This window comes from Rhipicephalus sanguineus, chromosome 1, assembly GCF_013339695.2.
Source record: "Rhipicephalus sanguineus isolate Rsan-2018 chromosome 1, BIME_Rsan_1.4, whole genome shotgun sequence".
Lineage (NCBI taxonomy): Eukaryota > Metazoa > Arthropoda > Arachnida > Ixodida > Ixodidae > Rhipicephalus > Rhipicephalus sanguineus.
In genome coordinates this window covers 337,972,223-337,991,927 of record NC_051176.1, presented here as the reverse complement: position 1 = coordinate 337,991,927, position 19,705 = coordinate 337,972,223, and the positions used below count along the sequence as shown (strand labels likewise).

General features: G+C 46.1%; 1 protein-coding gene across 3 annotated transcripts in view; it reads left to right on the top strand.

Moving 5' to 3' along the window:
• LOC119379591 (uncharacterized) overlaps positions 1-17,958 on the top strand; it is a 184,632-nt gene extending 166,674 nt beyond the window's left edge. For all 3 annotated transcript variants that reach the window (XM_049412028.1, XM_037648897.1, XM_049412027.1), the window contains one exon: positions 17,643-17,958. In XM_049412028.1, coding sequence (XP_049267985.1) covers positions 17,643-17,833 — 191 coding nt within the window. In that variant the 3' untranslated portion in view covers positions 17,834-17,958. The remainder of the gene's footprint in view (positions 1-17,642) is intronic.
• Positions 17,959-19,705: the final 1,747 nt, after the last annotated feature.

Here is a 19,705-nt window from a genome sequence, read left to right as displayed (position 1 = left end):
TCAGAAAAATGATCCCGAATCGCGGAATCGAACCAGCGACCTCTCGCTCCGCAGGGCGTGGAGCTAACCACTACGCCACAAAACGCAGATCCTTCAGGTAGCTGACGGCAAGCGTTATATACACACCCTTTACCGCTGGCAGTACTCCGAGACGGTAGGCGCTTATAAGCGTTTTTTCATTACCAGCGAGATGGCGCGAGGAGCACAACGGGCGCATTTAAAAGTCGTCGGCCAGCTCGCTCGCTCCTTCTAATATTTGCGCAGGGAGAACCTTGCCCTCCCGCTGTCTGCTCGCGCAGTTATCTCGTGGGGAGGGGCGGAGGGATGTTATGAGCTTTCACCGTGATGTCCGCGCTGATGTTACGGAGCGAACGAAAGTCGCTTGAGCTCAATGGACGGCGCTAAACGAACGAGTAGATGAGCGCGAACTATCAAGTGTCACAGCTCGACACTTGTAGCGCGCTAGTTTCCTTCGCTGCTTCGGCCGCCTTTGCGATATGAGCGCTGTTCAAACTGAGACTATTCATTGGCGAGCCTCACTTCGTATAGCATTACAGTTTCTTGCAATCGCATTCACTGCTTCGCGCTTGCGGCGAAACTGTGACTTTGTTCTCCTTCCCCCTGGTTCTGAATATCCTCACACAACTGCAATATTTCCTCACCATCCCTGCCGCTTGCTTCTATTGCCTCGATGACGTCCGCCTGCTTTAGGTGCTTCCCGAATTCGATGCCGCATTGCCCGCATATCGCGTCTAGGTCCGATCTGCGCAACTTTCTCCAATCAGGGCTACTTCTCTTTTGTCGACAAGTTTCTCAAGAAAATTTGTGTTGAAGCAAGGTTCGCGTTAACAGGCTTCCAACACCCTTGTTGCCAGGAAGAACTATGTTAAGCCTGGCAACTCTCAAGGAGAAAAGGTCGCGCACTCACCAAGCCGGAGTCGACTGCCGCGCAGATCTCACCACTGTCATCCACTGTTGTGACCGGGGGAGCGGGTACGTGGACGCCGAAGCAACAGAGACGTCTGTTGCCGCCAGTACTGGCCAGTACAGCGCCGCCAGTGCTGGCCAGTACTGGCGGCGCTGACTGACACTCCCACGTTTAAACGTATACATATATACCGTATAAAGGGGACGGGGGGATGGCCGCCGCAGTAGCTCAGTTGGTAGAGCATCGGACGCGTTATTCGAAGGTCGCAGGTTCGGTCCCTGCCCGCGGCAAGTTATCTTTTTGTCCACTTTCCATTCTTCACATTTACCTTACATTTACTAATAACATCCCCTATACCTTCCTTGGCATTATTGTCTGTTAGTACTCCTTAATATTGTGCATAACAAAGAAAAACGAGCCCTTAAAATTAACACTTCTTTCCTTAATACCATTTATAGAAAGCTGAACTTTTTCTTGGAAAAAATCCTTGGAGACACACTCATACAGAGATGTCAATGTTTAATCAGCGAATTCGCGAAAACTATGAATAATATTGTTATTTCGCCTTCTGCTATTTTCGAGGTCGTCAACTTTATCAGCAATGGAGGCGATTCTTTTATCTACCTTCTGCATATGGGATTTCACAGAAGCAAAATGCTCCTGAGCATTGGCCTTCGGTGTGACTGACGCCTCCAAGGAATCTACTCTGTCCTTGAGCTGGACTAAGGTTTCCTGTAAAGAAGTCTGTGTCGCACTATAGTCGCTCATACGGCGAATTATTCCATTTTTGGCCTTCGAGAATGTGAAGTAGTAATTCATGATCACTTTGAGTGTCTACTTTTCCACAGCGTAGTTGGCAGGCTCTCTTATCATCATTCCGCCCTGGATTTTGCTCGACGTCACCGCACAGTAACAGCGCATCAAAAAAAAAAAAAACATAACGAACTCAGTAAACTACAAGGTACACATTTTTGCTTCTGTGGGCAAGGCAGCAGGACAAGAAATGGATCGTTGCTTCGAAAAGATTTCACGCCGCTAAGGTAACTAACTTGGACAAGGAAAAAGACGTGCTTGTTCAGCATAGTTGCAGGCACGCTGCCGCTTCGCCCACTGAAGATGCGCAGAGGTGGCGGTGGGTATATAAGTCCTGGGCCAGATGACGTCACGTGAAAGGAGGCGAAGGCATGGCTCGCAAGTGCGCACGAGGCGCTGGGCTGTTCGATGAAACTGCAGTAGTCCCTGAAGGTTGAATTTCCGTGTTCTTCGCCAGGTAAGGCTCGGTAATTGTCGGCTGTGCAGAAATCCAGGCCGGATGCAGACACAGGGCTGGGCACAATGGCGGTCAGAATCTGTGCAAGGAGAAAGACGTGCTTCTTCAGCATAGTTGCAGGCACGCTGCCGCCTCGCCCACTAAAGATGCGCAGAGGTGGTGGTGGGTACGTAAGTCTTGGACCAGATGACGTCCTCATGTGACGTTAAATCACGTGACGTCACGATGACGTCATAATAACACCACGTATTCTGTCGATCTGCGACATCTTGATGACGTCAAATGGTGACGTCATCACGTGGCGATGATTTTGGGCATCACTCTTGTTTACGCCACCGACGCGGGACGCCGGTCAATTTTCGCGTTTGATGAGGCATCTACGGCTTTCGCCTTAAACGTAGTTCGGCCTGCGTCTGAAAAAATAGACACGCCTTGCCCATAAAAAGGGCAGTCTCATTCTGTAATCAGGCTTTCACGTAACGTGTGGACTCGCGAAGTCGGGGTAGCCGTCATTAATGTACAGGTTGAACTTGTTCAGACAGAGGTGATCAACGAGCGTGTTTATCTTTATTCCGCCATTGTTTATTAGACGGCATTTATTTCAGCATATTGTTAGGGCGAGATCCTACCAATTGCACCAATATGATACGGCCAGGTTCACCATGAAGAAACACAATATTTACTCAGAGATGTGCCGTCATATATATGCTTAAAATCTTGGCTTCATTTGTCTTTGTTATTCCATCTTTCTTTGCATTATACAAAGGGAGCATTGGTTTCGGGACATATTCAGTATCGATACTTTAGAGCATGAAAAGTATGATTGTAGGTGCGCAGCTAGGGCGTATTTTTACCAATACTGGAACATTGTACACGCGTTTTTATGGGGAATGCAGGGAAAGTGAGCAGTCCAAATTTTCGAATTTGTTCGTAGAGGTCCTGCATCATAAATTACTGAGCATTTATTGCATTGTCCATAATTTGCTTAAACCCCGTAACCCGCACAAGCGCGGACAACCAAGGACTATCATCCGCCTGATAATCAGCGGCTCCCTGAAAGAAACAGCCACTCTTTCTCTGTGATATGCACGGAAGGTACACTTATACACATGTGCCCATTCTTTTTGATGTTGTACGCCTCAAGCAGTTCGCACTCAATCTCTCTTTCCCCGGCCTAGATTGCTAGTTTGGCGGTACAAAGGCTCGCACGCGCTGCATTCCTTCACATGCAACGCTAGGTTGCTGCTTGTGCCCAGTCTTACATTATAAGTATGTTCCAAGTAAGTTTTTTGCGGCGTTCATTCAAGAACTGCCCCGTCTAGCCGATATAAACGTTCCCGCAAGTCGTGTCTTATCTGTGTTTTATGAATGCTCTTAACAAAAGTTCTCTCCAAGTCACGCAGCAAAGCCTGGTGGAGAAAGAGAATCGGCTGAAAGCCTCTCGGTTCCCGTCGCCAGTTTTGCTGTCCCTTGGTGAAACGTTGGTCAGGAAAATAAAAAAAAAACGTGTCCGGTCACTAGATGAGACAAGTAATATTGAGGTGATGTCATACTTTCACAAGACGTCTCATGGGACAAAATGAGTGTCGCAAAAGTTTGGTGTGAACCCAATGTTTTCAGCCCCCGCAAGCTATCTGGCCTTTGCGCCCGTATATCAGGCGGTGAGGGCAATTTAGCCTGCAAAATCAGTCATCAAACTGGTTTCGCTAAGTGCAGCGTGGGGGTAGTTTATTCAATCCCTACGACTTGCGGGAACCTTTCAGGCCCGTAGCCAGGAAATTTTTCGGGAGGTGCCCACTTGCTGAAGGCCTTGACACCTATATTCATTATTTATTTTCCGTAAAACGCCCCCCTCCATCAGAATTTCGGGGGAAATGTGGGGGGCGAGGCCGGGCCTCTAGGGCACCCCCCGGCTATCGGCCTGGAATGTTTATATCGGCCAGACGGGGCAGTGTTTGAATGAACGCCTCAAAGAACATCCTTAGGCGCGGAAATTTCAAATCAGCGTCCAAAGATGTTAAAGAAACACTAGACTTTTTACATGTTAGGTCTATCCTCGATTACGCCTCTAGATTTGGGACCCTTATCAGGGCTAATATTTAGAAGTTATACAGAAACTTCAAAATCAAGCTGCTACAATTCGTTTCCAGTAACTACAACCCTTTTCAAAATGTCACTGAGTTAATGACATTGCTGGGCTGGGAGACGTTAACAACTAGAGGAAAAAACTTAAGGGTCAAATTATTTCACCGTATATTTTATAATCAAACAGGCATTCACAGCCGCACCCACCTGTCAGAACCATCCTATGTTTCGCCTAGGCGCGACAACTCCAAGAAAATACGCGCATACAATTACAATACGAACCATTTTTCCAATTCCCCCCCCCCCCTACAAACTGTACGAGATTGTAACCTGTTACAGGAAGATTCTGTATCTGGCGATCATGATTTTTATTCCCGATTGTGTTTAGAATGATGTGTAACTGTCCTAGTTTTGTTTGAGCTTTCTGTTTACCTTGATGTTTACCTTGTTTACCTTGATGTTAACCTTGCTTTATATATTTTTGTTGCTTATCACTGTAAAACATGTAGCACATGGTGCTAAAACTGTCTCCCCTGTGATAATGCCTACGAGGCAAAGCAGGTATTCTGTAATAAATAAATAAATAAATAAATAATATAAATAAATAAATAAATAAATAAATAAATAAATAAATAAACAAAAGTCACAGTTTCACCGCAAAGGCGAAGAAATGAATGCGATAGCAACAAATTGAAGTGAGGCTGGCAGCTAACTGTTTTGTATCCGATCTCGCGTAACCACAAAACGCTCGTGTAAGAGAATACATCCGCTCCAGGGAACGATGCTCTCCGCATAGTCACTTCGCGCTGAGAGCGCAGCACGTAGAAGGGTATACGAGCCGCCCGCCGTGAAGGCTTTCGAGATAGCGCGCACGCCAGCGATCGCGCCCGCGCCTTAGATTCAAAGTTCAAAGTTGCTCCTTGCGCGACACTCCCCCCCCCCGCCCCCTCGTGTCTTTTTTTCGTGCTCGTTAAAGAAGGGCGTGGCGTTTCCTCTCTGCTTCGACGGCAGGCTTCTCGAGCGGGGTGATGTTATCGCATGCACCCATCGAGGGATGGAAACGGGACGGCTCGTTTAATCTCTGCTTCGGCCGCGTTCATCGTCCCCGCTAGCGCGCTTTTAGCCGCGGTAGAACATACGATACGCGGGGGAATTTTATCGCAAAACGGCTGTTTGGCCTAGTTGGAAACGGTTCATCATTTAAGAAGCGCAAAATGGCACGGGGACGAAGCATAGACACACACAGGACAAATCGCTTGTCCTGTGTGTGTATGTTTTGTCCCCGTGTCATTTTGCGCTTCTTAAATGAAGGAATTTTATCGATTTGGACTTCATACCGGAAGGACATGACGGCGACGGCGACAGCAAAAACCCGTCGAGACTGTCCTTATAATTGCTATTGCAATAATAATGTACGACTGGGCACAGGCAGCAACCTAGTGTTGCATCTGAAGAAATGGAGCGGGTGCGAGCCTTTGTTTCGTCAAACCAGCATTCTAGGCCGGGGAATGTCAAAGATTGAGCGCGAACTCCTTGAGGCGTACCAGATCAAAAAATTGCACCATTTCCCGCTAAAGGGGACCATGAGGCGATGCGAAGCCGGAGCACTTGCACGATCGCGTTCCGTTCGCGTTCGTTGGGCATGCTACCGACCTCGCGTCGTGGAACGCGAGGTCGATAGCATGCCCTCTAGCCTTCCCTCTAGCCTGGCCGTTAATTCTCACAGGGCGAGCGGGGAACGCGGTCGACAGGCGCGCGAGAGGGCGGCAGCGCAGGAGAGGAGAGAGAGGGGGAGAGGACGCGCATGCGTTGGTGCTCATCGCGGCGTTGCGCAGGGAGAATTTCGGCATGTCTAGCCTGCGTTTCAGAGGAAGATTGGAGAGCGGAAGGGGAGATGGGAAGTGGAGAGGGGAGAGGGTGAGTGGACAGGGGGAAGAGGAGAGGGGAAGTGGAGAGAAGGAGTGTAGAGAGTATGCGCATGCGCAGTAAGGGTGGTCACGCCGCGCACCACCACCACCACCACCACCGGTTTTGAACTCCGCTATAAGATGCTTCGCATCTGAAGGAATGGCCACAGGTGTATAAGTGAACCGTCTGTGCGTATCACAGAAAAAGAGCGGCTGTTTCTTTCAGGGAGCGGCTGATTATCAGACGGATGATAGGCCTCGGTGGTCCTTTATATAGAGGTACTTATATATGATGCACGAGTGGGGAGGTGTAGTGGTTATGGTGCTCGAGTGCTGACCCGAAGGTCGTGCGATTGAATTCCGGCCGTGGCGGCGTATTTCGATGGAGGCGAAATGCTTGAGGCCCGTGTGCGTAGATTTAGGTGCACATGAACGAACACCAGACGGTCAAAATTTCCGGAGCCTTCCACTACACGGCGCATCTCCTAAACATATCGGGGTTTTGGGACGTAAAACCCCATCAATTACTATTATCATTACGAATACTGGGGTGTGTTGGTGTGCGTTAATTCGAAAAATTCATGTTATGTCGAAAACAGCAAAGCGAGGCACCAAACGTATCATAGGTATCAAACACAGCAATGTGTGAACAGTTTGTGTGGTTTCAGAATGAACGCTGATAGTTACAAAAGTTTATCAATTATGATGGAGGCACATTCAGTATGCCCTGACAACAAAACAATTTAAAATTTCATATGTCCAAAGATAAGTCATACGAACGACGCGCAGCTTTGGTACCGTAAGTTAAGCTAAATTGTGGACGACAGAGCGTTTTTAAAGAGCCCTACTGTTTTTTGTTGTCGTGTAATATGCGAGGCATACTTACGGAATCGCCCTCTGCTGACATTCAAGGACGCTAAAGGAAAAATATTATTTATTTATTTATTTATTTATTTATTTATTTCACAGTACTGCAGGCGATAACAGGCCCAATCAGGAGTTGACAATCAAACACAGTAAGCATGCAAGAAAATCAAAGGGAAAAAGATTGCAAATAATAGCGCCACTAGCATTCGAACATGGCTAAAGCTATATTACATTCTAGGTAAGAAGCAAATAAAAACGATAACTAAAACAACGTTTCTAGTGCCGCTTGAAAATTAGCCTCCTCAAAAACGGGTTTAGGAAAAACGTTCACGTCGGAAATTGTTTGTTGCAAAAAGCTGCGTTTAAATGCACGAGTTTTAGAAAATATCGGTTTCAGAGCGTGGCCATTATTGTCGAGTTTTCCTGATGTCTAAGGGTTTTACATAGGTTTGGTTAGGCTGATATATTTTAAGTGTCGAAGTCTATTAACGCTTTCTGCGTGCCAATAAACTAATTTGTTGGTCGAAAACTGCGACCGGAAGTCCCTAGTGCCACTGCTCAATTTCAGTCACCCGCGCCAAAAACCGAAGGCTTGACCTCCCCATCTCCGCTGCCGCTTGCTATGAATCAGTTGGCGTCCGAGAGGGAGCGCTACAGTTTGTGATTTTCACCGACCCATTTGGAAGGTAAGACGAACACCTGTGACGGCGCGAGTCAAGTCAAGAAGCAACCACGCAGCATATGAAATGGCGTTCCTCATATTATGATGTGTGTGGTACGCGGAGGCGGTGGCAGTCTGTGCTCATCTCAATATTTAACCGAACGGCGTCCTTTCAGAGCATATGACGACTTGCTGCGCGTACTGGAATTATAGCAGAAGACGCTGTATCAGCGACCGAAGCCAACAAAAACACTTAGTGCTCTTGCGAGCCCGCGCTGCGTGCGTTGAAGCAAGAACCAGCGAGAATGCCGGGACCGCATGGTAGTGCACCTTGGTATCGGAGCTTTTATTATCCTTGTTCAGACCATGTGGGCCGTTTCGGCAACCCGTGACATCACATCGACGAGCACCATTTTGTTGCCACCAGTTGGTAAGTAAACTTTGCAAGATGTTTCATGACACAACACCGACATCACCGCACGCCCCTAAATGAAAATGTAGCGCGCTAGTACGTGCCACAAGAATCAGAACAGGAGAAGATAACGACGACACGCCAAGCACGAGATGGCTGGACCTGTTCCTGTTCGAGCATGAGAAAATAGCTTCTGAAATATATAATTTGTGGACTGCAAGCATCGACGCCTGTCTGTCTGTTTCCACAAAAAATCAGTTTCGCCACAAGGGCCAAGCAATGAATGCGATAGCAACAAATTGCAATCTTATACAAAGTAAGGCTGGCAGCTTAGTTATTCTGATCCAAACTCGCGTAACTCTACAAAACGCAGGTGAAAGAGAATACCGCCGCTCCAGGGAGAGAAGCGGTTTTTGTCCAGTCTTTTCACATTGAGAGCACAGGACGCAGAAGGGCATACGAGCCGTTTGCTTATACCTGCCGAGATAGCGCGCGCGCCAGCGATCGCAACCACGCCCTTATAAGCAAAGTTCGCAGTTGCGGCTCGAGCGACACAGCCCTCCCCCATCCCTCAGCGTCCCTTCATGCTCCTTCAAGACGGGCGGGGCGTGTCCTCTCTGCTTGAGTAGCAATCGACGACAGGCCTCGCACGCGGGGTGATGTTATCGCGTGCGCCCTCCGTCCGTGCGACAAAGATGGACCGGCTAGTTTCATCTCTGCTTCAGGCCCGTTCATCGCCCCCGCTTACGCGCTTTTACTCGCGGGTGGAACTTACGATGCGCGGGGGGATGTTATTGATTTGTACTTTATACGGAACATGATGCCGACGGCGACGGGAAAACCCGTCGATATGTGTCCCTATAACCGCTATCGCAATACAACTTCGCCATTACCCGACGAAAGTGCAAGCGTAACCAGCACAGCCGACCGAAACCAGGGCTTATGGGCACTACTGTGCAGTGAGCTCCACTGCCGCAATATGTAGTATTAACTCCTGCCTGATGCATGTATTTTATTTTCAAAATTTGCGCTATTTAGTTTTTGCCTGTAACTTGCAGCAGCAGTTATGTAATCAAAATAAATGCTGTTACGTCATTTTATCAGGTACCATAGCCCACGACAGGAGTCGTCCCTTCAGTTACTCCATTTCGTCGTTTACTCGCTTACAAATGTTGGTATCGCTAAGAATGGTGAATTCGTTATTACGAAAGCCTCGCCTTTCAATCTAGCTCAACTTATTATGCCCCTTTAGTCTCCCTTTATGGAACCCTGGAACTGTCAAAAGCACTGCATTACTCTTCAATTGTGTGCGGAATTAAACCAGCATTGCCGCATCCAATTGTTATATAAGTGTTGCATCGACAGGTCGTGACTATATTATGCCACCTTTCTGCAAAATTTTGGCATAAATGGAACTGCGGTAAGCCGAGAAATTTTTCATTGAAAAAATACCTGTCCCTGAGACGCGACATCAATAACAAACGTAAGAAGCTGCTCAATTGCTTGTTTTTTCTAGCCTCTAAGCACGATGTGCGAGCATTCTCACACAATACAAAAAATTTGTAAACTTGCACACGAGAAAAAAAAACAGAAAACGCTTAATGATGCTGGTGTTTGCCATGACAGCCATTAAAATACATTGATCCGGCAGCAGACGATTCCGCCCCATCGGCCGATCATCGCTATGGTTCATGAAGAGGTCCATTGGCATGCTACATTCATTTTATAATTCGGGTAGCTGGCATCTTGACCCTTTCAGCGCTGGATTTTTTATTTTGGTCCGAGACCTTTTTTGTGCGTGTTTCCCTAATAGTTAGACCACAAACGAAACATTGAGCCCGTAGTGGAAGCATTTATGAATTAATTAACGTGGAGTCAAATTAGGCCATAAGGGCTCTGTGGTTGTGAAATGAGAAAAATGGCCTCGTTATTCCTGCTTCTCACTGGAGTACACAAAATGTGATACTCGTTGAAATAGCTTCGGTACGTCGTCCCCGAAAATAGCGCTTTCCCGCCTCAGCTGACCCGACTCGGCGTCACCCATGGCTTCGCTCAAGCTTCTTCTTTGTAGCTACCAGCTCCGCAAACATGCCGCAATTTTGGAGTCAATCGCAGTGGGGATCATTGCAAAATTATTCCCCCAAGAATGAGCAGTTTTGGTTTCATTTCCGAGGTGCTAAGGGAAATGTCTTGTGGTGGTGTCAGTTGACACCGCCAGGGCCAAAACGGTTAAAGAAGGTTTATTAAATGCAATTTTGTTGCTCTGCGCTACTATGTGCTGTGTCCTTTCTTCCAATCCCGCTAACGGACCCGGAACGCAGTGCGCAGCACTGTCCACCGTTTGCAGTGCGACCATTGTTTGCGTGCGATGTAAATATGTGTGATTGTGGTCTACCAATTGCAGCATTATGATGCTGTATGGTTGACTGATATGAACTTTTTTAGACCCAGGATAAGGTAGTAGCACCTTCTTTCCTTCCTGTGTTTTTTTTTTGTTCAGTTTTACATATTATATTATCCTGTACCTTTGCATTGAACGTACTGCCAAAAATGCGTTTTCTTTTTCATGTTTGCCTTTTCCTGCGGAGGAAGCATTTCTTGGCGTTTACCTAGCCTTGTAGATTTACTCAAGTACATCACGGGTTGGCACCTCTTCTGATCAGTTGAAATTTTCAAGTGCGGTAGCGGAGGCGGCATCAGCATCGTACGCGAAAAATCCGGCAGTGTCACCAATGCGGCCCTCTAAGGCGCGCCGGCCGCATGCGTATTTGTATGCACCGTTTTATAATAACTGATGCTCTCTCGATCGTGCGCTTATCGGCGATTAGCCATTTCTGAAATGCAATCTGATCTTTTATTGAAGTGACTTGTAATTTTACGTTGCCATATTTTATTGTTTCCTTGATATGAATGCATGACCGTCGTTGTTGTCTGTAGCAAGAGACGTGTAACGCTGCTAAGCACGTGTGGGAAGGTCGAATTCCCGGTATGGAGGAAGGCAAAAGATAGGACGGAGCATTTCGCAATGCGAAAGAAAAAAAGAAAGAAAGAAAGGAAGGAAGAAGGAAGGAAAGAAAGAAAGAAAGAAAGAAAGAAAGAAAGAAAGAAAGAAAGAAAGAAAGAAAGAAAGTAGTAATAGTAATAATAATGTCTGGGGTTTAACGTCCCAAAACCACGATATGATTATGAGAGACGCCGTAGTGGAGGGTTCCGGAAATTTTGACCACCCATGGGGTTCTTTAACGTGCACCTAAATCTAAGTACACGGGCCTCAAACATTTTCGCCTCCATCGAAAATGCAGCCGTCGCGGCCGGGATTGGATCCCGCGACCTTCGGGTCAGCAGTCGAGTGCCATAAGAGAAAGAAAGTAGTGCCTGACTTCGCTTGCCCCCATTTTTGCGATAGGGCAAGGGCTCCTGAATTTTTGTTTACTTCTCATCGATTTTTTATCTTTGCTATACCTCGTGCTTACGAACTTTTATATTATATATTCTGAAATTAGCTAAATCATCATCGTTTAAGGATATGTATATCCAGTCATGTTGGCATTTTCCGCCGCGTATACGAAAAAAGGAGAGCAGGCAATCGGCGATTATGGCATCGAATGTGGGAATAGCAGAGGAGATCGGAATTTACAGAAACAAATAGACTCCGTAAGAGCAACGCCTTCATAATAAGGAAGCATACTAACAGCAAGTGGAAAAAGAAAAGCCCTAACGGAGAAAAAAATAACGGAATAGATTTAACTATATGAGGGATCCAGGCATAATACAGGACATATAAATGCCTAAGGTAAAGTGGTCATAAGTTAGTGACGGCGGGAATCGTCCACATGAAGAGAACAAGAACTAAGTTAATCACAAAAAAACGCAAACCGAATATGCTCAGGGTAAGAACAAAGAAATTTAGGATCTCCCTTGAAGATAAACACGATGCCTGACAACAGCAAAATGACGACAGGAAGAAATGATGATTGAACGAAACTTTACCTCGACTGATTTCCGAACAAGCTTTCTCAAAGGGCAACCTCTTTCAAACCACAAAACACTTACCAAAGAGACCACAGCACGTCACCTTAACTAATTCAAGACAAAAAATAGAACTCGCTGGGCAGTCTAAATTGACCATCATGAAGGAATACTGCGAGTTGGGCTAGTTGGAAAATGTTCACTTTAAGGATACCTGCAGAAAAACACAGTGGTTCCCTCGTCCTTGTGTAGCTCCTCTATGTCCCCGTGTTCTTGCGCAAGTACCGTTAAATCGTTAAGATGAGCATCATGGAGGAAGTCAATGATATGAGGAAATACAACTAAAAAGCGGTAAAGAAGGCGTCAGTATCAGAGCAGCTAAAAGGAAACTCTATAGGAGTGACCAAAATGCGCGACTAAAACATAAGCAGGGCATTCGTATTTGCAGTTTCGGTGGCATAGCAAAAGTAGTAGACACTGTTAGCCAGAGGGGGGGGGGGGGAGGGGTCGGGGGGTTCAACCCCCCCCCCCCAAAAAAAATTTTCAATTTAGTATGTGCATATATAAATGCACACATACAAACTAACGCACGAACATACATAAAGTATGGTTGAGTCTCCCCACCCGTCCCCCGAAAAAAAATTCTGGGCACGCTAATGGTAGCAGATCATTTGTATTTTGATCGTAACACTGCAGGTAAATCATGTAATCTTGAGTGAAATGAAAGTCGAACAGGACAGTGAACTTCCATGTGTATCTGTCTATGAGGTTAGAAAGGCTGGACTAAACATATCCCGCGGGAAGACAGTCGAATAAATCGCCATGACAATCAATTTTATCAAAGATGGAGGGAATTTTATATTTAATAAATTTGGAACACTCTACATCCTACGTCTTTGGACCTCGAATGTACCAGTCAGCTCGAAAAAATCCGATGGTATATAAGCACTTCTGATGAGTTGAGAATGAGAAAACATTCGTCTCTAATTGAACGCCCGAGGCCTCAAATAGTAGAAGCCTGTGGCGCCAACGACGCAGGCCACCGACTTCCTGCTTGACGAGCCCAGCTAAGCCCAGTAGCAGTTGGAGTGAGAGAGAGAGAGAGAGAGGTATGGACCACGCGCTGTCGCCTTCTAGATAACAGGCCTGTACACTCGGCTTTATCACATCATGCTGCTTGGACCCAATAATTTGTGGCCGACCCCAGCGTGACGAAAGCGATCATGTTAAATTTCCGTTCCAAGTAGCATAATGTCATTAACCAGAGTGAAAAAGATTTGTCTGAGATGCACTGCTTTATCGCAATGGGTAAGACCCTCGGCTTCTCAATAGGTGGTTGTAAGTTCGGGACGACCTACTGCCAGCGTTTTTCCTTTCGAATTTATTCTATTTTTAATACATAAGTTGTCTTCATAACCATAAGTGAGGTGAAGTTAAAACGCAAGCGACAGTATGCGCGGACCAGGAACGGGCATACAACATAGGCTTGCGAAAGCCAGGGTGACGTACCGCATCCGCGCTGCCCTCTCCCCTGACGCAACACATGGTGAGCCGGCAGCTGCAAATGTTGCTTCCTCTGCTTGGCTCCCTCGATGTGCGGACATGACGCGGCGTCGCAGCCAATGAGAATTTAGCCGCCGTTTTGAGGAGTGAAACACCTGGTTTTTCGCTCAATGATCAAAGCGCAAACTTTATACATATACGCAAGCAGGAAGACGTAAAAGACATGCATAATGATATACCATGAATGCATGAATAAAAGGCATGAACCATTATAGCATTATACAAAATATTCATGGAACTAATCCCGAATAAACTAATACGCCGAGGTCAAACAGCACTTGAGGTGCTGATCGGCTGCTGCTCCGGTAGCCGCGAGTGCGCTGCCGGCCGCGGCGGTCGCGCATCGATGGATGGAGGCGAAATGCTGGACGCCCGTGTACTGCACGATGTCAATGCACGTTAAAAAACCCCGGGTATTCAAAATTATTTGGAACCATCCACTACAGCGTGCCTCAGAATCATATCGTGGCGGTGGCTCGTAAAAACTATAAATTGATGTTATGTTATCCGAAAAAATAAGAAAAGGCAATTTAACCTGCCTAGAGAGCAAGCTGGCTTCAGAAACGGGTAGTGTACAATGGATCCCACAGCGATGTAGTCAATGTCGTAATTGAGAAACGTGCAGATTATAACACACTCATTGATGTTTTTTGCCCACAACGAAAGGGCATTCAACTCAGTAGAGATACCAACAGTGTTGGAAGCACTGCTTCGCCAAGGAGTAATTCAAACATATCTGAATATCCTTAGCAATCAAATGAAGAAACTCCGTGGCTACCTTGCTTCTCTAAAAGATCGCGATAGACAAAGGAGTAGGGCAGACAGATAATATCTCTCTGATATGTTTTTCACTACAGGGTTAGTGTAAGCATTCAGAAGCAGAGATTTGAAAGAAATATGAGTAAAGTTTAACGGAGCATATCTTACCAATTTGCGGTTCGCAAATTCCATTGTGCTCAACAGCAATAACGGCAACAAACTGCAAGGAGTTATTGAGGACCTCAAGATAGGAGGCACTAATGTAGGGTCAAACATGCAAAACATAGATAACTCTCAGTAGTGCAGCGATAGCAACAATTCAAGATTTCAACGAGCCCCTAGAATCCAAGCAAGGGCATGTATATCTAGGTCAATTACTAGCAAGGGAAGCCTACTCTTATAAAGGAAATTCGCCGAAGAATATAGATGGAGTGGAGCGCATAAGGCCGGCATTCCAAAATCACGACCGCCAATTTACCACTGCCCTAAAGCGAAAAGTGTACAATCATTGCATATTACCGTTACTAACATTTGCGGCTGAACCTTGGCGGATAACAAATAAACGGGGGAAAAGGCAAATATCACGCAGCCTGCGATCGAACGGAAAATGACAGGCGTGAAATTGACAGGTCGCAAGACAGCAGTATTGGCCAGAGAAGAAAGCATGGGTAGCAGATGTTCTAGTTGGCATTAGGTAAAAAAATGGCCCTGAGTCAGCCATGTTATGCGTAGGACAGCAAACCGGTGGTTACATTACAACGATATGGATACCAAGGGATGGGAAACACATGCGAATATGGCAGTAAGTTAAGTGGTGCGATGGAATTGAGAACTTCACAGGGATATAGTGGAAACACCTTGCACAAAACAGGGTAAATCGGAGATCATTGGGGGAGGCTTTGGTGTGGCTGTGGACCTAAAATAGAGCGACGATGATGACGGAATTTCCTTCTTCGATGGATGAGGGCCATCATATCCACTATGCATGTCGCGACGATTATTATGGAATTCTCTGAGATGCACTGTAGTACACATATTCCTGCCCACGAAAACACCATTTACAAACATTTGTTTTGTGAATGGGGCTTATAGTTTTAGGAGCTGGCTCGCCAGGTTCTTAAGCTGGGGTCGTAAGCGTAACCTTTGTTCCATAGGCGACCGCTACAGGCACAGCTCGCGCGAAAGAGATTTCTGCCTCTTCTTCTTCGAGCGCCTTGATGATGATATTAACGCAGGCAAAACCACAAATAGCATAGCCAACTGTAGCATGCGCACGCTTGCGCGAAAGAGAAGTCTTCTTCCTCTTGTTCTTCGAGCGCCTTGATGATGACATTAACGCAGGCAAAACCACATTTCCTCGATTTCTTCGACCACACGTTCGGCCACAGCTGCGAGGTCTGCGACTGCTTGTGGTTCGACGATAACCTGACCACAATCGCTACTATACAAACGTGTGACGCCTTTATATGACAGTAGAGGAATTGTATGGAGCAATCACGGTTTACCCGATTATCTCCGAGCCAGCTCCTCAATCATATTTCACTTCGTCGATATGGCGTGATTTTTTTGTCTCATCTTCAATGTGGAATCAGCTCATGTTACTGGTAGCTAGCAAAGACGGATACGCATAATTTATTTGTTGAGGTATTCGTCATTGGTGCAATTGGCGTGTACAATTGGCGACAGGAACAAAATTTGCGCCGGTGACTCTATAATAACAATCAATTTCTTGCACAGAAACAAACACTCGCCAGAGTTGCAACGAAAAAGAATTTTTAATGACATTTCGAGAGGCTACGGGTCTTTTGTTCATATACAAGCGAATCAAGTTGGGCCGTGCTTTTATATGCGTAGTAGATGGCCCAATGATTTGGTGTAAGTATCAGGTAGATTTTCACGTTTCCGATTAAGTCTATGAGGCGTCAACTGGATTAGGTCATGGCAGTGATTTTTCGGTGTCGATGACAGTCCCTGAATTGCAATCAATGTTGTGAGCTGTTCAGATAATGTTCAGCTGGTGCATTGGCGGCAGCATGCCCCGTAGATACGTCATTTTGGTGCTGCTTGATGCGCCGTTTGAAGTTGCCTGTTTCTCGAATTCACTTGCCCCCATCGCAACGAATGTACGATGGGGGCAAGCGCGTATATGAAGGCGTCCGCATGTATACGTTATACCGGGTGTTCAAAATTAAGTTTTATGGCTTTCTTAAAATTCAACACTGGGAGGCACCTGAAAACCACCTTTGCAGATAAGTTATGAATCCAGGGGGACACAAAGTGGGACAATTATTATCGTTGTCAGCCGCCCAATTAACTAAGATTGAATAATGAATTTTGTAATGAGTGCAGCAAGCGGGCATGTTTATATTGAAATGTTGGAGGCAGTCGCGTTTCTACGCAGTTCCACTTGGAAGAATTCTTCGAGCATGTCTGTGTCCCGAGATATCCTGCTGCAAAGTTCAATTGCGGTTTGCATGATTACGCATGCGAGACGGTGAGGATCGGCGCATTGTCCCGCCCTGATGTGACGAGCAGTCATTGCTTGCTATCGCCAGCCGGTAGCAAACGGATAACCGTTATCATCTTTGCCTATGCCTTCGACTCGTTATCAGATTAAACGCTGCTCGCAACTGCCGCGGCACATCAGGGAGGAGCTTTGCCCCAGTGCTCACAGTCTTGCATGCGTAATCATGCAAACCGCAATTAAACTTTGCAGCAGGATACCTCGGGGCACAGACATGCTCGAAGAATTCTTCCAAGTGGAACTGCGTAGAAACGCGTCTGCCTCCAACTTTTCAATACAAACATACCCGCTTGCTGCACTCATTAAAAAGTTGATTAATCAATCTTAGATAATTGCGTGGCTGACAGTTATAATTATTGTCTCACTTTGTGTCCCCCTGGATACATAACTCATCTGCAAAGGTGGTTTTCACGTGCCTCCCAGTGTTGAATTTTAAGAAAACCATAAAGCTTAATTTTGAACACCCGGTATATAAGTATGAAACAATTATGGCTCTGAAAATGTATTTGTATAAAGCTTAATTACGCAAGATAAGACAGAGAGAGATTAAGAGCTTCAGTGCAAAAGTCCCATGGCAAAATATCCAAAATGGTACGTGTGTTCGTTATTTCCTATAGCGTAGTCTTTGCGATACTATGCACTCCTCAGCCGTCGCGGAAAATTAAACTGATTTATTTCACGTTATTTTTATTTCCAGATAAAAATCCATGTATGATGTTTGTGCCAGAAGCACTGGCAGGAAACGTTCCTCGATCGTGCTACTACATCCTGCTCTCACAGTGCCAAACGCCTATTTACAACGCTTACCAAACTGAAAAAACAATGTGCGAAGGACTGGGCATGTTATCCAGAGGGGAAAGTCTGCATCAAAAGAGTAATGCGAGTTAAGGCACATCATCTCTACCCGGCTTCTAATCCCTTCGATAAGGATACCGAATACAGTTTGCTTACTGATCATTGCTGACATACAGGCGCCAACGAATAAAGTTGTGCGGAAAAACCTCCGTTTTCAACGGCAATATTCTTGGGTCGAACGTAAGTAAAAGATTAGCGACGTTGTCCTCATGATACGAAGACATAGACATGAAGTAAAGCAAGGAACTATTAAGGACAGGTCGCAGTTTCAGTCGGCGTTTCGAAGCCATTTTTGTAAAGGTTTATAGAATGTACATGTACAAAATGCAGAAAACCTGCAGTAGTACAAAAGAAATATTTCTTGTTTTGCTGCTTTGGACAACGATATGAATGAATCAATCAAAACAGTCAGAACAGGCGCTCTCACCGTAAATAAAGTTATTTTTGGTGAGCGCACTGCCGCAACAAAATTAGATAACCGGCCATCTTTCTTTAAATCCTTGTAGATACCTGGCGCACTGTTTCTACCTCCATGACATTACGTGGGTGTTCTTTGATGAAGTTGATCTACAAGACTTCTGTTAGAACCAATCTGCAGCTGCGGCTGAAATTCACGGCGTCGTAGCGGATCTTGCTCGATCCTTCGGGCATAATGCGCGCGCAATATGTAAAAACAGAAAACGAGGCCGCCGTTGACAAGGGCGCCGTAATTCAGGTTGTCGCAATACTTTCAACCTATTTCAGACAGCAGTTCTTTTAGTTTTGTGGAGTGCGACTATTTCATATTGCGCACTCATCAGACTGAGTCTTTCGGTTAATTGAACATACATCACCGCTGTTATGCAATCTGGGCTACACCTGAGGTCTCGATGGCAAGTCACGGCGGTGGAAAAATATTTATTGTTGGCGTTCTGCCTCCCAAAACGAAGATATGATTATGAGGGACGCCGTAGTGGAGGGCTCTGAAAATTTTGACCATCTCGTGTTCTTTAACGTGCCCTGCCATCGCAGAGCTAACGGGCCTTTGGCATTTCGCCTCCATATAAATGTGACAGCCGCGGCTGGGATCGAAGCTACGACCTTTGGGTCAGCAGCCGAGCACGGTAACCACTGTACCACCGAGGCGGACACGGCAGCAGAATGGGCGTCATAACTTCTCTTACACTGAGTACCCCGGTTCGTTTGACCTGCTGACCTGCATTAATTTAAAAGGTCAGTAAACAGGTTCCTACTTTACACCTCCCAAACAAGCTCGCTAGTTCGTGCAGAAGGCTGCGGCGATCCCATTACGCGACTATCATAGCGCTTTTCATTTCAGGATCTCTAAAAATAATTTCTGCGCCCCTCTCCAACGCCTGTGACGTAATCTACGCAGAGTGACGTAATCTTGCACATGGGCAAGTTTACCCATCACCGGCTTTGTCCATTCGTCCTCTGCACTACGAAACGGCGCCTCGGCCCTGCGGTGTTTCTGTTTCGGCCATGCATTTACCGCGCTTCTTCACCGTGCCGCTAGGGTGACTGTCAGGGATGAAAAGAGAAATGGCAGAAGCCCTATTTCTGCTGCTCTCAAGTCAAAAACTAAAAAGACTGAATCGTTGCTTACGAGTAAAGATAACGGCAAGGAAGCGGCAAGCGCCTCTGCGGTGCGCTCACCACCATTGGTCAGTTAAGGGTACTTCAGTGGAACTGCCGATCTATATTCTCAGCCTCAACCGACTTAAATTACCTTTGTAATCAATTTAACCCTGATATTGTAATTCTCCAAGAAACCTGGCTTACACCGGATAAAAATTTCTATCTCGCAGGTTTTCGTTCTTTTCGATTAGATCGCCAAACACGTGGCGGTAGTTTAATGATTCTTCTATCAAGTAAAATATGTCATAGGGCGCAAATTTCTTTCAG